Source organism: Lonchura striata, chromosome 2 (assembly GCF_050655825.1).
Source record: "Lonchura striata isolate lonStrDom1 chromosome 2, ASM5065582v1, whole genome shotgun sequence".
Taxonomy (NCBI): domain Eukaryota; kingdom Metazoa; phylum Chordata; class Aves; order Passeriformes; family Estrildidae; genus Lonchura; species Lonchura striata.
In genome coordinates, this window is record NC_140704.1 from 73,746,386 (window position 1) to 73,766,873 (window position 20,488).

The 20,488-nt window shown below is 40.8% G+C and overlaps 1 protein-coding gene across 1 annotated transcript in view; it reads right to left on the reverse strand.

The window, feature by feature from the left end:
• Positions 1–20,488, reverse strand: part of NFX1 (nuclear transcription factor, X-box binding 1) — a 93,606-nt gene that overhangs the window by 33,327 nt on the left and 39,791 nt on the right. The window contains exons 6-13 of the mRNA XM_021540509.3: positions 18,250–18,321; positions 16,382–16,521; positions 15,065–15,164; positions 14,707–14,924; positions 13,915–14,012; positions 12,579–12,609; positions 11,333–11,415; positions 10,719–10,827 (exon numbers count right to left, since the gene is read on the reverse strand). Coding sequence (XP_021396184.2) covers positions 10,719–10,827; positions 11,333–11,415; positions 12,579–12,609; positions 13,915–14,012; positions 14,707–14,924; positions 15,065–15,164; positions 16,382–16,521; positions 18,250–18,321 — 851 coding nt within the window. The remainder of the gene's footprint in view (positions 1–10,718; positions 10,828–11,332; positions 11,416–12,578; positions 12,610–13,914; positions 14,013–14,706; positions 14,925–15,064; positions 15,165–16,381; positions 16,522–18,249; positions 18,322–20,488) is intronic.

Below are 20,488 nucleotides of genomic sequence, written 5' to 3' on the forward strand. Positions count from 1 at the left end.
AATGGGGGCAGTTGATCACACATTTTTCCTGTTGTTCAGGGAGAAGAACCCTTCCCTGCTCCAGAGCTGGGTCCCTCCCATGGGAGTTCTCCATGAACTTCTCCAACAGGAGTCCGTCCTGCATGCAACAGTTCTTCACAAACTCCTGTAGTGTAGATCACTGCTCCAAAGGGTGCAGTCCTTCAGACAGAACCTGGTCCAATGTGGGATTCTCCCAGAGTCACAGGTGCTACCAGGAAACCTGCTCTAGTTTGAGCTCTGCTCTCCACAGGTCTGCAGGTCCTTGCCAGGAGCTTGTTCCATCACAGGACTCCCACCAGTTCACAGCCTCTTTCAGGCATCCACCTGCTCCAGTGTGGGGTTCCTCTGTGGACTGCCGGTGGATCTCTGTACCCCTGTTGACCTCCATGGGCTGCAGGGCCACAGCTACTTCACCATGGTCTTCCCCAACAGCTGCTCTGCTTTAGCACCTGAGCAGCTCCTCCCCCCCCTTCTTAACTGATCTTAAGTGTCTTCATAGTTGCCTTCTCTCCTCTCCTCTCTGCAATTACATCTGTTTAATAAATTTTTTTTTCCTTCTTATATACGTTATCACAGAGGTGTTACTGTCATTTCTCATTGGCTTGACTTTGGCCAGTGGTGGATCCATCTTAGAACCAGTTGGCATTGACTCTGTTGGACATAGGGTAGCTTCAAGCAGCTTCGCAGAGAAGGCCATTCTGTAGCTCCTTGCTTCCAAACCCTGGATGCAAACCCAGTACAGCCACTGGCCCCTCAGCTCCACCTGTACCCAAATCTGCTATTTATGCTATTATTATGTGGTTATACCAGCATCACAACTACCAGAGTGTTACATTGCGCTCAGGCCATGCTTTCCCCCATTCCCCGGGACTCCTGTGACTCAGATCAAGGTAAGCCCAGACCCCTTCTTCCCATCCCAAGGGGGTTGGCAGAGAGCCAAAAGAGTCCTCCATGTCCAGAGGCTATATAAGGCAATGCCCCTTCCTGTTCGCTCTCTTTCCCCTGCTCCTCCCCCCAGACCATGGAATAAAGAGCTGGCCAACTACATCGGGGTGAGAGCCTGTTTTGGAAATCTTTGCCCATCTCCTGATGTTCCTCCCCTCAAGGTCTCATATCTCTGGGCTAGCCTGATAATTTAGGGGCTGAGAGAGAGAAGAAACGTCAGTTGGCCCCCAATGCGGGTTGAAAAGCCCACGCAGTAGCTGGAGACCTTATTTTAAAGGATCTCAAAAGTTCTTTGGGACAGTCAACTGCCCTGTTACTCTAGCTGCCTTTAAAGGCTTTGAGTGACAGCACCCTCAGGCGATTTCACGCACGACCCCACGGTTAACAGGATTGGTAAGAGTCCCTCCGTTTCGCGTTCCCCCGGGTGCGCGTCTAGCTGGGAGGGGTTACCACAGTAACTGTGGGGAGCTGCCTGCGTGGGACTAAGCTAGAAACCTGCGCGCATAGCTTGGAATGGGCAGGCTGGTGCGGCAGAGCGGAGCCGCTCTGACCGAGACAAGCCGCGTTCCCGAGGTGGGTAAGTGACGGGAGGGGTTCTGGAGCTCTGGGACAGCGGCAGGGAACCCCCCTGCCCCAGGAAAGCCGAGAAAAAAGAGCAGGAGCCGCTCTGCCGGCGGGGCAGCGCGCACTCTCCCTCCCCCCCCCCCCCCCCCGCGCCGATTCCCTTGCTGACAGCGGGGAATTCGAAAAATCGTGCTGTTTTAAGAGTCTGGTGGAGGATAAAACATCCGTAAGATTAAAATAATGGGTTCAAAAGTATCGGTGAAACAAAAGAGCAAACTAAAACACCTTAACAATATTTTAAACAAGGTAACATTCCCAAATAAGCTTCTACTGCGTTTTGTATGCTGGCTAACAAAAGAAATACCAAATTTTACTGTGCAGGAAATGAATTCAATATAGTTTTGGGACAGATATTAACTTTAAAAGTCGAAAATGGTGAACATAAAGTTTTTCTATTTATTCCGATATTTTTACAAGCTCGAAAACAGATTTTAGAGGCAGAAAAAGGCATACAGACAGAGACTAACAGTCCGAGTAACTCCTTTTCCCGTCCTTATACAGCCCCTCAATATCCCAGCCCTGATATTGCTGTACCCACCCTGTACCCCGCTGTAACACCTTGTTCTTCTGAGAAATATAGGCCGGCAGTGTTTCTGACTCAAGCAAGGAACACGCGGCAGCATACTGGCAGCAGCCATGTGCTCTCCTCTCCTCACAATCCTCTCCTCCCTTCACCCACCCATCCCGCCCCCAACAGCTCCCCGCACCCCGCTTCTCAATGCCTGCCTCTGCGTTGCCACGGGAACAGGGGCGGGGCCAGTCCCGGCACGGCTCCCAGCCCGGAGGGAGCGGGGGCAGAACACAGCAGCCCAGCAGCCCACAGCACCGGCGGGGCTCGGGGTTGCCCCACAGCACCGGCAGCCTGGGAAAGGAGGGGTGACCTGCTTCTCACCAGGACCCAGGGGGTGGGGAGGGCAAACACCCCTGCCTCTATGGACATTGGAAATGAACGAATACCATCTGTAGCACCTGCTGTATACCTAGGTAGGAGAAACGGTAGCAGAGCTTATCAACCACTACTATATAGAGACAAAACAGAGATTTGTAAAGTAGAGAGAATTGGGAGATCCAGTGAGATTGTTAAAGGCATGATAAGGGCAACCTTTAATTCAAATGAGATGGTACCAAAAGATATCACTGATTTATTTAAATGTTTACTAACACCTGAATATGAGATAAGGGAAAATAAATGGAAGTTAGCTTTAACAGCAGTTTTACAGGAAATACAATGAACACCCAGTGAGGCCATGGACAATGATGGTAACCCTTTTACAATAGATCATCCATGCGGCACAGGGGATTGGCACTGACCAGAAAAACAAACTCGAGTGCTATCTAGGTCAGTTTTGGAAAAAATCTGTAACACTGCAGAAAAAACATTTTATCAATTACCAGTAACTGAGGCTAAGGGCAGCTATCTTAACATTAAACAGTTTCCTTCAGAGAGTTTTTTGCAGTTTGTGCATCACTTGAGAACCCAAGTCAAAAGACAAGTGCAGGACCCTACAGTACAGACAGAGCTGATTAAAGAAATGGCTCAGAGGAATGCAAATGAGACCTGTCATAGAATTAACCTCAGCCTTCCTCTAGACCCATCACCTAGTCTCACTCAGATGATTGATGCCTGTGCCAGAAGAGCAGAGCTGCTCGATACCCCTGACAGTCATACAAGAGCTGTACAACTACAGCCTCCTGCCATGGCCACACCAAGTCCAAGGAGGCAACCAATGTCATCAGACAAGCTGCAGCACATCATCTGCCTGCGTTGCAAGAAATCAGGACACTTTGCCAGAAACTGTCCTCACAACCAGAACCAGAGAAAGATCAACAAACAAAAAAACTGAGTGCACAGCGCATGCCCGCTGCTAATACAACTACGCACCAAGATATAAATATAGCAGGACCCACATGGGAAAATGCCTCTCTCTTAACAAATAAGGGGGAGGGTGGGACTCATGGTGGGGGGGACAGAAAAATAAAAATGTAAAATGTACAACTAACAAGGTTTGGCAGCTGCTAGGCAGACCTCGCCTACTGACTGCCAAAGGGTTTCACTTCAGATCCATTGATTGGGAAGTCACTATAGTGGACGTGTCAAACAGCTCACAGGACCTGCAGGCATACCAAAAGGAACCGGACAGTGAGTATTTTGTCATTGGAGATACAGCACACACACCTTCAGAGATTGAAGTAGCCCTTATGACTACTAAAGGAAAGACATTAAGCGTTACGCTGTTGGCATGCTGCTCACACCCTCCATTTTACCTAGAAAAGGGGCAAATTCTGGCACAAGCCATTCCCATCCCAGTAGAAGTAACAGTAGAAGGAAAATCACCAGAAGTCTACTGGGCAGAGGTGGTAGGAGAGGATAGACCCTCGATGGCATGCAACCTAGCCCATGGGTCAGAGCACCTTCAGGTGGAAGGGGTTCTGGACACAGGTGCAGACATCACAGTAATACCTAAAACCATGTGGGCACCCCACTGGGAACTGCAACCTGTGGCAGGCAAACTTCAGTGTATAGGAGGAACCACATTGGCAAAAATTTCAAGAAATGTTGTGCAAATTGAGAGACCTGATGGGAAATTGGCACGTGTTCACCCATTTGTGGCAGACTATAAAGCTCCACTGTGGGGGAGAGACACCATGTCCCAGTGGGGAGTCCAGTTAATCATTCCTAAGACTCCCCAGGATTTTTGGAAGTAGCTACCATGGCGCGCCCTACCCACAAGTTAAAGTGGTTGGATAACACCCCAAAGTGGGTAGCACAGTGGCCTTTGAGTAGTGAAAAACTCAAGGCGCTTGAGAAACTTGTGAAGGAGCAGTTAGCTCAAGGACACCTACAAGAGACAGACAGCCCTTGGAATTTCCCAGTCTTTGTAATAAAGAAGCCTGGGAAGAACAAGTGGAGATTGCTCCACAATCTCCAAGAAATAAACAAAATTGTAGAGGACATGGGTCCACTCCAGTCAGGGATGCCTAGTCCAGCAATGCTCCCTCAAGATTGGCAATTGGCTGTCCTAGACATCAAGGACTGTTTCTTCCAAATTCCATTGCACCCTGAAGATGCCCCAAGGTTTGCATTCTCGGTTCCTGCCATCAATTGAGAAGCCCCAATGAAGCGCTATCACTGGAAAGTTTTGTCCCAAGGTCTAAAATCCAGTCCTTTCATATGCCAACAGTATGTAGCAGCACTACTGTCTCCAGTACGTACAGAGAGAAAGGATGCCATCATCCTTCACTACATGGATGATGTGCTTGTGTGTGCCCCCAATGACTCTATACTCCAATACACACTTGTGGTTGAGATTTTAACCTCTGTTGGATTTCAATTGCAGACAAACAAAGTTCAAAGGATGCCACCTTGGAAATACTTGGGTCTGGAGATCTCTGCAAGGACTATCGTCCCTCAGAAATTGGAGATCAATTGCAACCCCAGAACACTAGCAGACCTCCACTCGCTGTGTGGGTCTTTGAATTGGGTAAGACCCTGGCTAGGCCTCACAACTGAGGATCTAGACCGTCTCTTCAATTTATTGAAGGGGGAGAGGCAGCTGGCCTCCCCCAGGGAACTGACCCCAGAGGCAAAGACAGCAATTGAAAAGGTACAGAAGGCCTTGTCAGAAAGGCAGGCACATCGGTGTGACCCAAACATGCCTTTCCAGTTCATTGTTCTAGGAAAACTGCCACACTTGCATGGGTTGATTTTCCAATGGATCAAGGGGCAGAAGGATCCACTCTTGATCATTGAGTGGGTTTTCCTCTCCCACCAAAGATCCAAGACCAGCACTAAGCCACAAGAGCTGATAGCAAAGCTGATTCGAAAGGCCAGGGTGAGGTTGTTCAAATTAGCAGGGTGTGACTTCGGATGTATTCACCTCCCAGTCAGGCTTTCTGAGGAGGGAAGGAACTCTCCTGAGAGACTGACCAAAGGGATGTTTGAGCATTTGCTCCAGAGCAGCGCCAGTCTCCAGTTATCTCTGGACAGCTACAGGGTACAAATATCAGTCCATGCCCTGTTTCACAAGTTGTTCAATGAGGAATTCCACCTTATTCCTCAAGAGAGAAGGAGTCGGAGACCACTCGAGGCTCTCACAGTGTTCACAGATGCATCTGGGACTTCCCAAAAGTCAGTGATGACGTGGAGAAAGCCACAGACTCAGCACTGGAAAGCTGATGTCGAACTTGTGGAGGGATCCCCCCAGGTGGCTGAACTGGCTGCAGTAGTGAGAGCTTTTGAGAAGTTTTCTGAGCCAATCAACTTGGTGACAGATTCTGCCTATGTGGCAGGAGTAGTGTCCAGGACGGAGCAGGCTGTGCTCAAAGAAATAGAGAATGAATATCTCTTCAGGTTGCTCTCAAGGCTGATTTATTTAATCTCTCACCGAGAGCATCCATTCTTTGTGATGCATATGAGGTCACACACTCATTTGCCAGGTGAGATTGCAGAGGGGAATCCAAAGCAGACTCCCTTGCTGCACCAGTCGAAAAAGCACGTCTCCCTGATGTTTTCCAACAGGCAAAGCTGAGTCACCAGCACTACCATCAGAATGTGCCAGGTCTGATTCAATAGTTCCAGATAACATGGAGTCAGGCTCAAGCCATTGTGACCAACTGTCCCAGTTGCCAGCTCCAGGCCGTGCCATTGTTGGGCATGGTGGTAAACCCCAGAGGCCTTGGCAGCTGTGAGGTGTGGCAGACAGACATCACATACATTCATAGTTTTGGTCACCTCGAATGTGTTCATGTAAGTGTTGATGCATTCTCAAGTGCAGTGTATGCCTCTGCTCATATAGGACAAAGGGCGGCATACGCCAAACACCTAGTGCAAGCATTTTCAGTATTGGGGGTTCCAAAAACGATTAAAACAGATAATGGCCCAGCGTATATATCCAGGGAGTTTCTGGAATTTCTCCAACAGTGGGGAGTAGAACATAAAACTGGCATCGCCCACTCCCCGACAGGTCAAGCTGTAGTCGAGCGTGCACACCAGACGCTCAAACAGGTACTGAAAGAACAAAACAGCTCAGCTCCGTGGATGTCTCCATGAGAGAAGCTCTGCATGTTTACCATCAATTTTCTGAACTGTTCATTTGAAAACATGAGTCCACCTGTTTTATGTCACTTTAACAGTGGCAATCAGTTCAAACTGTCTCAGCATCCACTGGTCTTGATTAGGGATCCAGAAACTTGGGAAACCAAGGGTCCCTATGAACTTGTGACCTGGGGTTGTGGCTATGTGTGTGTAGCTACTCCCTCAGGACCTCGGTGGATTCCCCAGAAGTGGGTGAAACCTTTTGTCCCCAAGAATCCAGGTCAGACAAAAGGGGACAGGAAGCAAGTAGCTGGTGATTCAAAGAGAAGACACCACCAGATGGAAGAAGAGGAATGTTCCTAAGCATGAATTCCTTCACGCAGAAACAGAAACTTTAATATGTTCTTAAAATGTTTGTTTTTCCCTTTTAGAGAAAACCTACCTCCCACTCAACCCTGTGATGAACCCCATCCAGCTGTCATCCTGCTAATGTGCTGAACAATCAGGCAGCTGTATGGACCGTCCCTCAGCCACATCAAAACGTCTGGGTGACCCTGGCACAGACACTTCAGCAAGAAAACATTTGCTTGTCCACTGCAGCAGCAAAGGACCCTATGTCCACCTGTCTGGTAGGAATTCCATGGCAGGCTGGAGAATTTCCAGCAGGCCTGAACAAACATAGGTCCAACGAAATCCCAGAATCACACACCCCCCGACCACACAAAGATCAGAGGCAAGTTGGGGTGATCCTGAAATCCTTAGAGGAGTTGTTGCGAGGTTTGCCCAGGATGCAAGGACAGGACGGCTCAGGAACTCCAGGAATTAGAGCTATTGGGTTCCTCTCCTGCAGCTTACTGCGTACATTTTTCTGTGCTCCCAAAACAAACCTTCCAACACTGATGAGTAACATGTTATAAAACAACACCGTGGGGAGTTCACTGCAAGGAGGTACTGTCAGAACACAAGCCACATTGGGGCAGACAACCCATCTCACTCAAGTCCCAAAGGTCCCCCTAAGGGATTGTTCTTGATTTGTGGGGATCAGGCATGGGCAGGAATTCCATCTCAGCTTTTAGGAGGACCATGTACAATAGGGAAGCTGTCCGTATTGACACCCAACCAAACTCTAATTGGCAAATGGACTCATAAAAACAAATCAGCAAACAAAATTCAAAAGAGGAGTGCAGACAATCTGGACCCAAATTGTAACTCAGAAATTTTTCATTGGGCCAAGCCAAAAAGAGTTGCTGTGTCCCTGTTCCTTCCATGGGTCGCAGCAGCCAAGGCTCTGGGCAAATTGGGTCACCTAGAGTGCTGGGTAGTTAAACAGGCAAACTTAACATCTGTTGCCACCAGCTCCCTCCTAGAAGATGAGGAAATTACCAGACAGGCCATGCTTCAAAATCGTGCTGCTATAGATTTCCTTTTGTTACTGGATGGACATGAATGCAAGGAATTTGAAGGACTTTGTTGCATGGACCTGACTGCAAAAGCTCCAAACATCCATGCTGCCCTTTGAAGCATGAACAGCCTGATCGGACAAGTGAAGCAAGAATCTGAGGATTGGTTCAAAGAACTGTTCAAAGGCTGGGGATTCACGGGGTGGTGGACATCTGTTGTTAGATCGATTTTGTTACTCCTCGTTATTCTGTTTCTTGTAACCTTGGCATTTGGGATCCTACGTCACTTGATTGTCAAAGCTATCAAGGGTCTCATACCTTCTACCTGAGAAGTCAACCACACAGAGTTGACAAACCTGAGGAGGCCTGACTACGCCACCAACTGTAGGTAGTGGGAAACCCATACTCAGGGTTAAATTGAGCCCAGTGAATTCCTGTAACCTTGTTAAACAAATAAGGGGAAGGTGTTACATTGCGTTCAGGCCATGTTTTCCCCCATTCCCTGGGACCCCTGTGACTTGGATAAAGATAAGCCTGGACCCTTCCTTCCCACCCCAACGGGGTTGGCAGAGAGCCAAAAAAGCCCTCCCTGTCCAGAGGCTATATAAAGCAATGCCCCTTCCTGTTCGTTCTCTTTCCCCCGGACCATAGAATAAAGAGCTGGACAACTACATCGGGGTGAGAGCCTCTTTTGGAAATCTTTGCCCATCTCCTGATGTTCCTCCCCTCAAGGCCTTGTCTCCCTGGGCTAGCCTCATAACTTAGAGGCTGAGAGAGAGAAGAAATGTCACCAGAGTTCTGCTGGCCTTGAGAAATTCTACTTCCAAAAAGGTTCACTATACCTCACTCATCCAATCACTTGTGAAGCTCAGACATCTCTCACCTTTTTGGTGAGGAACAGATGTGAAATTTCCTATCTGAAACTTCTTTCATCTTTTCAATGATTTTTGTTATGTTCAGAAATTTCTCAAGTCTGGTTATTTTTTATGATCTGTTCCATCAGTTGAATCTCAGGCTAGATGCTACTCTTTGCCCATGTATTCTGAAGTATGGCAGTTAGTAAAAAAAACCACAATTTTTATCTAAAGGAGACTAAATTACAGCAAATAAGAAGGCTAGGGAGAAGAAAATGTTATGGGTTAAAAAAAAGAAATAGAAAGCAAAAGTAGAAAATATTCAGAATGTCCATGGAAATGAATGTCCTGTGGAAAGGAAGCATGGGAAAGAGTAGTGTTTTGTCGTCCCTTACTACAGGTCTTGAAACAACCTCTAACACTATATGCTTCAAAGCTAAAATCTTCTTTAGTCCAGGAAGATGATAGACTAGACACCAAGGTCTTTGGAAGACCTGAATGTTAGACAGCTACACTAGTCACTTGCTATTGATGAGAAATGACATATGAAGAATCTTGTAATAAGAAGTTCCTTAGTTGCACTAATCAGGATAATGGGGACAGAGTGCAGAGAGGTCTGATCCAAAAGGCAGAAATACAGTATCTGAAAACATGTTGTTTTTTTTTTAAATGCACTGCCTCTAATGCTGACATTATTTACTTTCCCCAAGAGATGTATTCCTGTCTTGAAGTAGACTGTGTATGCATAAAGAGACCCTGACACAAAAAAGGGACCACACTTATCAGCACTGAGGAAATTACACTGGAAAAATAAAGTACCTGGGAAGCACACAGAGGTATTGCACCTTGATGTCAGCCCTCACTATTCCTAGCAAAAGCAGTAGTGGAGATGAAAGCAGGGGCAAGAAATCCAATCTAATGATTAGGCAAATGACTTACAGCTGACCATACCATGGCATTTGATACCATGGCTGATATAAACCACCTCCAGAGAAAGCAAGTAAGAAATTTTTAAAGATACTGCTTAGTTGATTTATCTCTGGACAGATTCAAAAGTAAAATTTCAGGGACACAGAGGTTTAAGCCAAATTACCATAATAACCTGGTTCCTGAAGTACACAACTGCTTTTCCTGCATTCAGGAAAACAATCAGCATGGAAGATGACCTCTAAATTTTATCACACTCAACAATGGAGCAATTTACAGTGGAGGCATCCCATTTAACAATGGAGGCAATCCTTAGGTCTCCTTTAATCTGACAGTGAAATACAATCCTCAAAAATATTGCAGCAATATGGATAAGTTTAATGACCTTAAATATTAAACCCACTGAATTCAGTGAAGAAAAACAACTGCTCAGAAAAATCCCTGCATTCTGACTCGACTAGACCAGAAGTTACTAACAGGACCTCTGAGACATTAAGATTACTATTTTGTTTTGTCAAGAGAAATGTTTGGACACAGAAATATTTATTTTTCTAATGAGAGATGCAGTCAACACACACATCATATTCATAGGCTATTAAGACACACTACAATGTTGTTTCAAGCACAGTGAGCTTCAGAGGCTCTAGCACCTTCTCTTTCCCAGGATGTTTCCATGAAAAGTTTGTCTCCATAAAATGGAGGTCTTTGACTATGTCCATGTGTATATAATATAGGAGAAACACATATACTACTGCAGCAAAGGCATTTCAAGCTGTAACCACTGTCCTTACAATCTACATCCCCTGTCTTCTCTTCACCGGTGTGAAATAGATCACATTAACTTCCCAGACTTAGACAGAGATATTAATGTATTCCTAGAATAGCAATTAAGTATTTTTGCACATAACTCACTTGTTTGCCAGCATGTTTGACAACTGCCGCGATGGCAGGGTTCTTCACATCTATGAAGCCCACAGTTGAGTTTACGACCACAAACCAAAGAGCACTTATGTTCTGTGTCCTAAGAGATGGCAAAAAAGAAAAAGCAGAATTGAACTATAAGCCCTATTGGCGATTTTTTTCTCTTTGAGGTTCAAATCTACTTCTAATAACAGACTGACAAAACTGTATAGTGCAAAAAATAGCTTAGGCCAAATCTATACAGTTTTTCTATCACTATATGGATACACAATTTTTAATGCAGATTCTGTTAAGACTTCTGTTACAGACACAGCTACAAGATTTATGCTGCTTCTATTAAATAATATGCTTTCCCTCTCCTTTCTGCCTGGAATCCCTGCATTGACAAAAAGCATTTTAGGCTGAACTGTGGCTTTACATTTATAGTGATACCTACAAAACAAAACTTGCAAAATAAATGCACACACACAAACTTTGTGAGCATAATCAACACACCAAATAGAAAATAAAGATGCACAAAAATGGAAAAATACAAAAGAAAAAAGAATGTTAAAATCACAACCAGTATTAAACACACAATTTTATAAAACCACAGGTACACTTACCACACAGCAAACTTCATTACACTTGTGTCGTCCACATGATCTCTTCTTGTTGCATCGCTTGTCACACATGAATGTAATAGCAGCTATTAAAAGAAAAAGCCCCCCAAATTTCTAACCTTTAGGTCTTTGCATATGCTGAGAATAAAACTCTGTAATCACAGTATTATGCTAATGCTGTTGCAGGGCATGGTCTAAGAGAGACTAACACAGGGTAAACCAGCAAGCAAATTTTTAAATTATTTGCTCTCCCTCACCATTATCCCCACGTGGGTACTTGCCTTTCTTTAGAGAAACCCTTATTCAAAAGGATTTTGGAAAGCAGAATACATGAAGCTAGTTAATTTTCCCTTAACATTCACACCATAAACTCCACACAACACTAAGAAAACAGGATATTCTGATACACTGAAGTTCCACGAATATCCAATTTAAGACTGCTTAAATTGGTAGGGCAGTTAAAAGTCAGCTAAAAACAACTACTGCTATATGCTCATGAAACTACTGCTAGCAAAGAATATCCTTATTACCATAAACAGCTAATAAAAGGGAATCACTGCTAGATTCCATAAGAGCAAAGTCTTCATAGACAAAAAGTCAAATTAGAAAATATGCATATTACTCCCTTATGTATCTTGTAAATAAATACCTCAGTAGACAGGGATCAATCAAATAAAGATTTCATTGAGGGGAATTTTGAGATGTTACATCCAGATTACCAAAAAGCATCAAATGGGAACTCTCTGCCATGGTTAGATGCAAAGACCAGCTGCAATTTCACCACCATACAACCTGAAGTAGAACCAAAGCTGTATTTCCCCGAAACATAGGCATCAGAGCAAAACTATTACACTGAATCTAAGCTGTGTAATTTGACCAAAAGTCATACAGGATGATGGGGGAGTAGGACGGGGATGGCAACCCATTGAATATGGTAGGTGGCGTAAGAAACTGTTAAAAATAAAACAGATGTTTTCTGAAATCTTTGAGATTGAATGTGAAGATGTCTCTCCTTATGTAAAAGATTAAAGAAAACTAAAGATGTTTGTATTTCAAACCTTTTCCCAAACATAGCAGCACAACCAGTACCAGATTAAGCAGCAGAAATCACCAACTTGGCACAGAAGCATAGATAAAAGATGCAGTACAGATCAGCTATTTGCCAACTTTGTCAATCTAACCCCAATTTACTATGAGCTGTGATAATTTTTAAACAATTTTACATTATATATGTATCATTATCTTGTACCTTTATTTCTGAGAAGAGCACATGGGATTTCCTAGGAAACAAACAAGCAATGAAACAATTTAAACATATTTATCTAGAAAACACTTGGTCACATGAAAGAAGAAGCAGATTCAGTTTCCATGTATATAACACATCTGTATATAAAAGTGAAATAAAAACTGGAAAAACAATCCTCAAATCTTTTAACACAATATTTGTTCCTTAAAGATTCAATACCATTTTTTTTAAAATGTAGTTTTGTATTCTCCACTTAATTCAGCAGAATTAAGTGTCAGTGTAAACTGAGAGAATCAGGCTTGTCCCAAGAAATCAGAAATCTGTGTAATGGAAACAAGTAGAGCTCTCCCAAAGAATACTGATAGGAGTGCATAATTTGTGCTTTGATCAACTGTCCCAAAAACGCAAGTCTGACAGAAGAAAGGAAGAAGCCTAATGTTATGATCTATAAAGTTATACCTAAAGATTTCAACACGAAAATAAAATGTGATGGATTAAAATAATGTTGACATTTGAACCATTCACCACAACTTTATATTCTGTCATTTCTGAGCATCATATTTTTCATAATGGATTTAAATTATCACTGTAGTTTAACTCTTTTTAAAGAAGTATCTTTCTGGTGTGTGAGAAACTTCATAAACTAAACCCAAAACCTCACTAAATTATTTCAAGATTGAAAATGCAATCTAATCCTTCTACCCCATAACTACCTTCAGCAAACTTCTAGAAGAAAATGGTTCTAGCAAACACTCAGTCATTTCTATGCACCTACAGACTTATATATTCAGAAGCCACCTCTACTTATAGATGATATATAACAGGTCAGAAAAGACAAAGCTTATGTGATAGTAGCCAAAACTTTCAAAGCTATGATTACAGAAAGTAGCATGGCTTAAAAATATAATAATTACTAAATAACAATAGCTGAGGACCTGCAGAATCACTATATAAATGTACAAAGAAAAGGAATCAGTAACAACGTAGTCTCTACTAAAATGTCACAAGGAGACTACAAGCTATTACTGTCAAGTTTTAATTAGGCTGCCCTTCTTCTCTCAGTTTACTCCTGCAACATTCCCAATTCCTTATGCTACAAAAATACTCCAGAATGTAAGATTTTGCAGAATGTTTACACTAATAGAACTCTGTTCAAACTCTGCCAAAATACTTTAAAACTTGCCTTCATAGTAAAAAGCATGTTACCACCTCATGGTATAAACTAGATACCATCTATCAGTTATTATACAACATAGGTTCTTTATGCTTCTTCAGTTTCTCTCTCTCTACAGCTTTAAAAAGCAGCAAAGATTACCTGTTTCTGTGGTTACACACTCACCTTTTTTTTGAAGCCACATCTACAATAAATATTTGATGTGTGAGAACATGGTCTACAGTCTCCTTCATGGCAAAGGCTTTCACATGTATGAATGAACTCTAGCAAAATGAAAATACAAATATTAAGAATAAAAAAAATCTATGGCCTGTAACATCATATTTATTAGGAGCATCACAGGGTATGCACAGCTGGGTTTTATTTCCTTATTTTAAAGCATTATTATGCACACACAGCCAGACTGCAGGCTCTACAGTGTTTTTTACACTAATTTTGATTAAAACTCAAAATCACTAATAAAATATGAATTTATTAAAATTAAATACTTGAAGACAAATTTTTGTTTTGTTTTCAAAACTGTTGATATCAAAAGGGTTAATCTAAGAACAAAGACTTCATCTGTGTACTTTTAACACCATGCCCTGCTTCCAGAGCAAGGCCTGAGAGCAGATAGAGACTAGGGGAGTAAATACATCTGGCATAGGAATGCAACCACAGCCAAAATAAGACCATAAAAAGACTAAGCCAGGAAGAGAGTATTACAGTATTGGGCAATAACGGTATGAGATTTCTGCAAATTGTAAAGCATATGTATGTAATTTAAGTATATAAGGAACGTGGTTGCAGAGAATCAGAATGCGCAATTCTAGGTGAAGCTATCCCACCTGCAGCTGGTACCGGAATAAAGGATGCCTGCTTCTTAATGCTGCACTGGTATTCAGGAGTTCTATTCGCCTGTCTTCAGGTGACGCTATGAGACACTTTGAATACTCTGATACAGAAATTTCTAATTACCATAGCTACCACAAGAAAGAGGTTTGCCACATGTTTTTCCACACGATGGGATAGGATCTGTGCAAATTTTACGCTCAACACATCCTAGTTCCAGTAACTTGCTGAGAGGAGTCTGACCACAGGGACAACGATACACAACTTGTGGAAGTCGTGGACAGAGCTGGCAAGGCTGAGGATGGCATACTTGCTTACAGTTGTGCCTCCCACAATTTAATTTCCTGGGAAAGAAAATAATCAAAGAAACAAAATAGAAAACAAGAAAAAAATTAAAAGGGGAATTATCTAAGAGTATCACAAAAAGTCATTGTGAACAGAATGACCTTCATCTTTTTAAAAGTGTTCATCATAGAGATCTTACTTGCCACATATATTCTGACATGAGAAACTCCCAAAACTGTCAGAGAATTCTTCCTTTGATCCACACAACACTTCTTTAAAGTTGCTTCCACAATAACACACTGAAAGAAAGCAATATTCCACAGAAAACAATATAAGAGAATATCAGTGACAAAATATCTCCAGGAAATGTAAAAAGGTAAAAAGTGAAAATCTGTTACAGTGAATTTTTAGAAGGATAAAGAAGTTGCTCCTCTTTAGATTTATTTCATCAATGAAAGATTTTTGCCCTACAGAAGTTGGAATTCCAGCATTATTTGTTTTGATAAAGTGGTACTATGTGCACAAAAAGTTTATTTATTAAAGCAGTACACATAACAAGTCAATTATTACCTTAAAAAATGAGAAAATTAATTTGCAATTTTATTTATATAAATAACTTTATAGAACAGTATAAACTGTTCTATAAAGTTATTTATATACTGGCATATATACTCAGTCAATTTAATTTCCATTCAAGGTTTAGAAAATCTTAACAGAAATCATGAGAAGCTTGTTGAATTGTACTTTCCTGTGCCACTGGAGTCTGTAGCGGGGCAAGGATAGGGTGGATTCAATCTGCACAGAGAGCCTCAGCCAATGTCATTCAGCACTAAATGCAGATGTATCATTAGCCAGAGAGCTGGATTGAGGCTAAGACCTAACGAATCACATGTTTAACTGGAGCTCCTATAAAAGGAGCTGGAGGAATAAACTCGAGACTGTCACAAGAGCTCTGGAGTATGGATCTCTGACCCACACCCCCCATTCATGTTACACTTTCCTATACTTTCTTCCATTTTTCTTTAATTTACTGTCTAATTAATTATTATAGTAAAAAAAATCAGTAGGATCAGAGGATAATTCACATAAGAAAGGATTAGTTAGGCCAAGCCCTTACCTAAAGCACAGTCAGCAATAAGATCAGACCCAGACCACATTACTCAAGTACTTATTCAGTTGGTCTTAAAAAATCCCAAGAAAAGAAGTTTCCCTTACAGCTAAGTTACAAGGAATTTAAGCTCATTGTCTCTCATTCGTCACACATGCATAACCACATCTGTCTTCTTAAATTACTTATTAGCTACTGAAAGGCCACTACTCAGCCCTCTCAAGATAAGGAAGTCCAGTATCACCAGCCTGTTCTAATAAGCCAAATGCTCAAACAGCCTAATCATCATGGCAGGATTGCAGCAATACATTTTGGTTGTGTTAAGTAAAAACTGGCATTTGCCTCTTGGTACTGATCTTCTCCACCCTCTTGTTCTCATTGTATAGAGTAAAGCATTTCAGTACTTACCTTGTTGTACTGTTAACTGGCAAGGTGAACATTTTCCTGCATGGCACACTTGAGTACAGCTGTGCTTTCCACAGTTTAAAGTATTTCCACATACATTAGAACAATGAATTTTTGTTGACTGACCACAGCGAACTGAATGACTGTAGAGAAATAACATCATACCCTGTCAGCTACTGGACATCTACACAGTATTTAATAAAAAGGGAAATACATTTTCAGAAAAATGCCAAAATCTTCAAAAGGCAGCATAATATATTAATGAAAGCTTTTAGGAAATAACACCCCTAGTTTTGACCCTGTGTCCCCTCTTCCACCTTACCTGTAACAGTAGTTAGTCTACAGAATTTTTCCTAAGGAAAATGGGGGAAAACAACCCAAGGTGACACTAAAATTTGAACTAATGCATGAACTCATGTATGCATTGTCAGACAATACAAACATCTTTCTGAAGACTTAGAACAATCCTAAACCCATTGAACACAATGAAGATAGGGATATGGGCCTTAACAGTGGGTCAGATGTCTAAGAAAACAACTGAGTTTTTAATAAATTGTAAAAAAATGCAATAAAATAAATTCTTCCATTTTTTCAACTCTAGATGGCTCATATAATGGCTGTAAAACATGTACTTGGAATAGTAATTTTAAAACATCCTTAAGTTGGTAATGTCGTGCCACACATCCTGGATGCTTATACAGTACATATGAAATGCTGTTCTGAAGCAGGTTTTAAGCATCAAATATTCTATTACAAAAAAAAAAAAAAATCAGCAACCTGGTGAAGTAATCTGACATCTGGAAAAAAATAAAATAAAGTTGTTGCATCTATTAAACCTTTAAATTAAATAAGAAGTCAAAAAAACAACAAGAAACAAACAAAACAACAAGAAAACAGAAAACCCTAAACAATAAAAGGAGGTAATATTACTATGAAGATAAAATTCAGTAATCTACAAGCAACCCATTTTTCTGCTGAAGACAAACTGCTTTTATCTACAAATACTGCCACAGAAATTGCAGTATCTTCATCTGAAAAATTAAGATTGTGTAGTATTAGAGTAAAACTGATTAGTAATTGCAAAAAACTGAGAAATCTTTTTTTCAGAGCAAGAATGTAACAGTGAAAACAGTTTATACTTTTTTTGGTGCTGTAAACAAGCTCAGGCAATTTTATTACACAGAATCAGTTCTACATAAGTAGAAAAAGGGACTCTAAAGACTCAGGCCAACTGATTATGAGCAATCACGTATAGTATAGGCAGTACCGTATTACTACTGGCAATGACACTATATGCACCAAACATGCAAGGAAAAGATAGCTTTCAAGTCTAAAATACACTATAGACTTCTCTGTACAGTTTCTGAGAAAAGCATATTATTTTTGAAATTACTATTTCTGAAATTAAGTAATTTAAAATCTCATTTCATTCAGATAGAAAAAATGTGAACCTTTTTCTATTAAATTCTCAAGAAAAAATGTGAACCTTTTTCTATTAAATTCTCAGAGTATTCTAGCAAATGAATAAATACTAGTACAGGATTTCAAAATCAAATCAACTTATAGACTGATTGAACAATTCAGCTATTTATCATAAATAAACAACAACAACAATTCAGCTATTTATCATAAATTGACAAGTATTTTTGTTATTTTTACTTCCTTGAAAAATTAAAACTACATTTTTTCAAAATATAAAATTCTCCAAATAATTTTAACCACAAATTCAAGTTACAGCTCAGAATAAACTTTGTTCAGCATATTTTTAATAAACTATAAGAAAGAAAAAAATTAGTATATAAAGTTTTAAACTGTTCTTTTGTTTGTTTATAATAACTAAACTTTTGTTTGCATAGTAGAAGCATTCTTACCTTGTTTGTCCACATTCACATGTTTTTGTCACAAAGGCTGGGCATGAAGGACACGGTCCTGGGTGGCACAGACTTAGAAGCAAGTCAAAAAAGTGAAATTAACTTTAGCTTTATCACACTCCCAGAGACACAATCCACCACGACCCAATGTCAGTGCATTATCAGAACATTATACAGGGCTCCTACACTCAGTCCTGCAGGGTGTGAAAGCAGTCTTAACACAAGAAAAAAAAAATTATTATTACAATTGCATCAAAGACCACTAATGTTGAAGGAAAAACTGTATTCCTGTTGCTGTATCAACAGTACAACTAACAAATCAATTCTGCTAATGACACATTTGATATTCTGCATTTCACCAACAAACATGCATCAATTCAACTGTGTTTATTACTGATAACACCCAAAACAATCATCTTATGTCCAAACCACTATCATATTTATTTCTTTGGTGATCTTAAACACAATAGAAATAAAAACTTCTCTAATAATTTCTTCTTTTGAGCTAGTGGTTTTATCTTTGAACTCAGCACTTCTAGTGCCAGCAGTAAGAGGTGTTGCTCCTCTTCCTGTAAGGTAACACATGAGAGACACAGCAAGTCTGCCTCAGTTTTTTTCTTACTTCAAGGACAATTTCCTGTGAGTGTCACCAATTCCAGTCCTTTACATATCAGATCTTGCCTCCTTCTTCAAGAAACACTAGATGTTCCTTATCTGCATGTAAGACCATAGTTGGGTACAGACAAGCCCAAGTTTGTGAAATTATACTTAACTATCTTGTCTGCACTCTTCCTTAGCCAGCTCCCAGTTCCCTTCATTCATGCAAGAACAGCAGCTCTCATTTGGAGCAATTATTACTGGCCAGGACTGATCAACACAGACATTCTAGCCAAAAGAAAAAACTCAGAAACATCATAAAACCCCATGAACACAGACTACCCAGCTACATGGTAACTAATAAATTCCTCAAGGACAGTAACTATACAAGTACTAATTAATACACCAGTTACTACAGTCATACACAATATAGTCGAGTCATGCCTCCAGTTTGTCAACAGTGGGCTGGCTTCCTTTCTTCCTCTACCACTCCTCCTAGTTGACAATAAGGCCTAATCTATCACTTAACCTATGCCAGCTCTAACAGTAAAGCCAAGCAATTACACAATAAACCAACTCAAAACAATGAAAAATCCCCCATCACATAAAGCAAATCAAAAAAACAAACCACCAAAACCGCTATAAATGGCCCACTGTCTTTTGATAGGTCAGTTTTATGACACAGTAAAGAGTTGAAAAAGCACCAGAGCAGGCACAAGGAAACAGAGAAAAAAAGGAAAAACTGGATGGATACACAACAAAGTAGAAAGAAAGCTAAACCACTGAATTAATTAAAACTGTATTGTGAACTTCAGACAATGAGAATTAAATGCATTCTGCAACATACAAGAAAACCTATCTTACATGAAAACCTCTTGTAAAAGGACTGCACCATATGTTGCACTGTCTTGACTTCAATTCTCACAGACCCATGTAGGATTCTAAAGGCTGGATGCCAACTTATGAACTTAGGAATCAGATTAAAGTAAATATAAATTTAAAAAACTATGATCTAGGTCATAACTTGGAAAAGTGAGAAGGCACATCATCTTCAGAAGTCTTGTCACGTTAAGTTTTTTACCTCGCATATTACTTCACTCAACACTCTCATACACAAGCATGCTAAGATTTCTTCCATAACCCCACTCCTGGCACACTTTCTGATGATACTGTATCACGTAACAGCAATTTATATTGATCACAAATATTTTAAAGTTGTAAATACCAGTAATAATAGATGGCAGTCTTATAGCAAGACTCCTTTTGTTAGAACAGTATCAGACAATTAATTGTCAGACATCTCAAAGTTTTGACAATATATGTTTCTGAGACAGTTTTCTGACCTTTTGTTAATAAGAACAGAAAAATTCTAGTAATGAAAAAACTAATGCTTTGAAATCAAACTTCTGATTTTGAAATAAGTATTCCTTATGCATCCCTACAGATACCATGTCTCTGGTACAATTTAGTTTAGACAGAAGCTACAGTATGACTACAGTTCTAGGACATACTTGATCCATACAACAACAATTAAGATTGAAATTCAAATATCATTCAGCACAGATACATGCACAGAAAGTGCATGAAATGCTCCTTAGATGATAAAGATGGGTCATACCTTTAGAGTTTTAGTCCTCGTTTA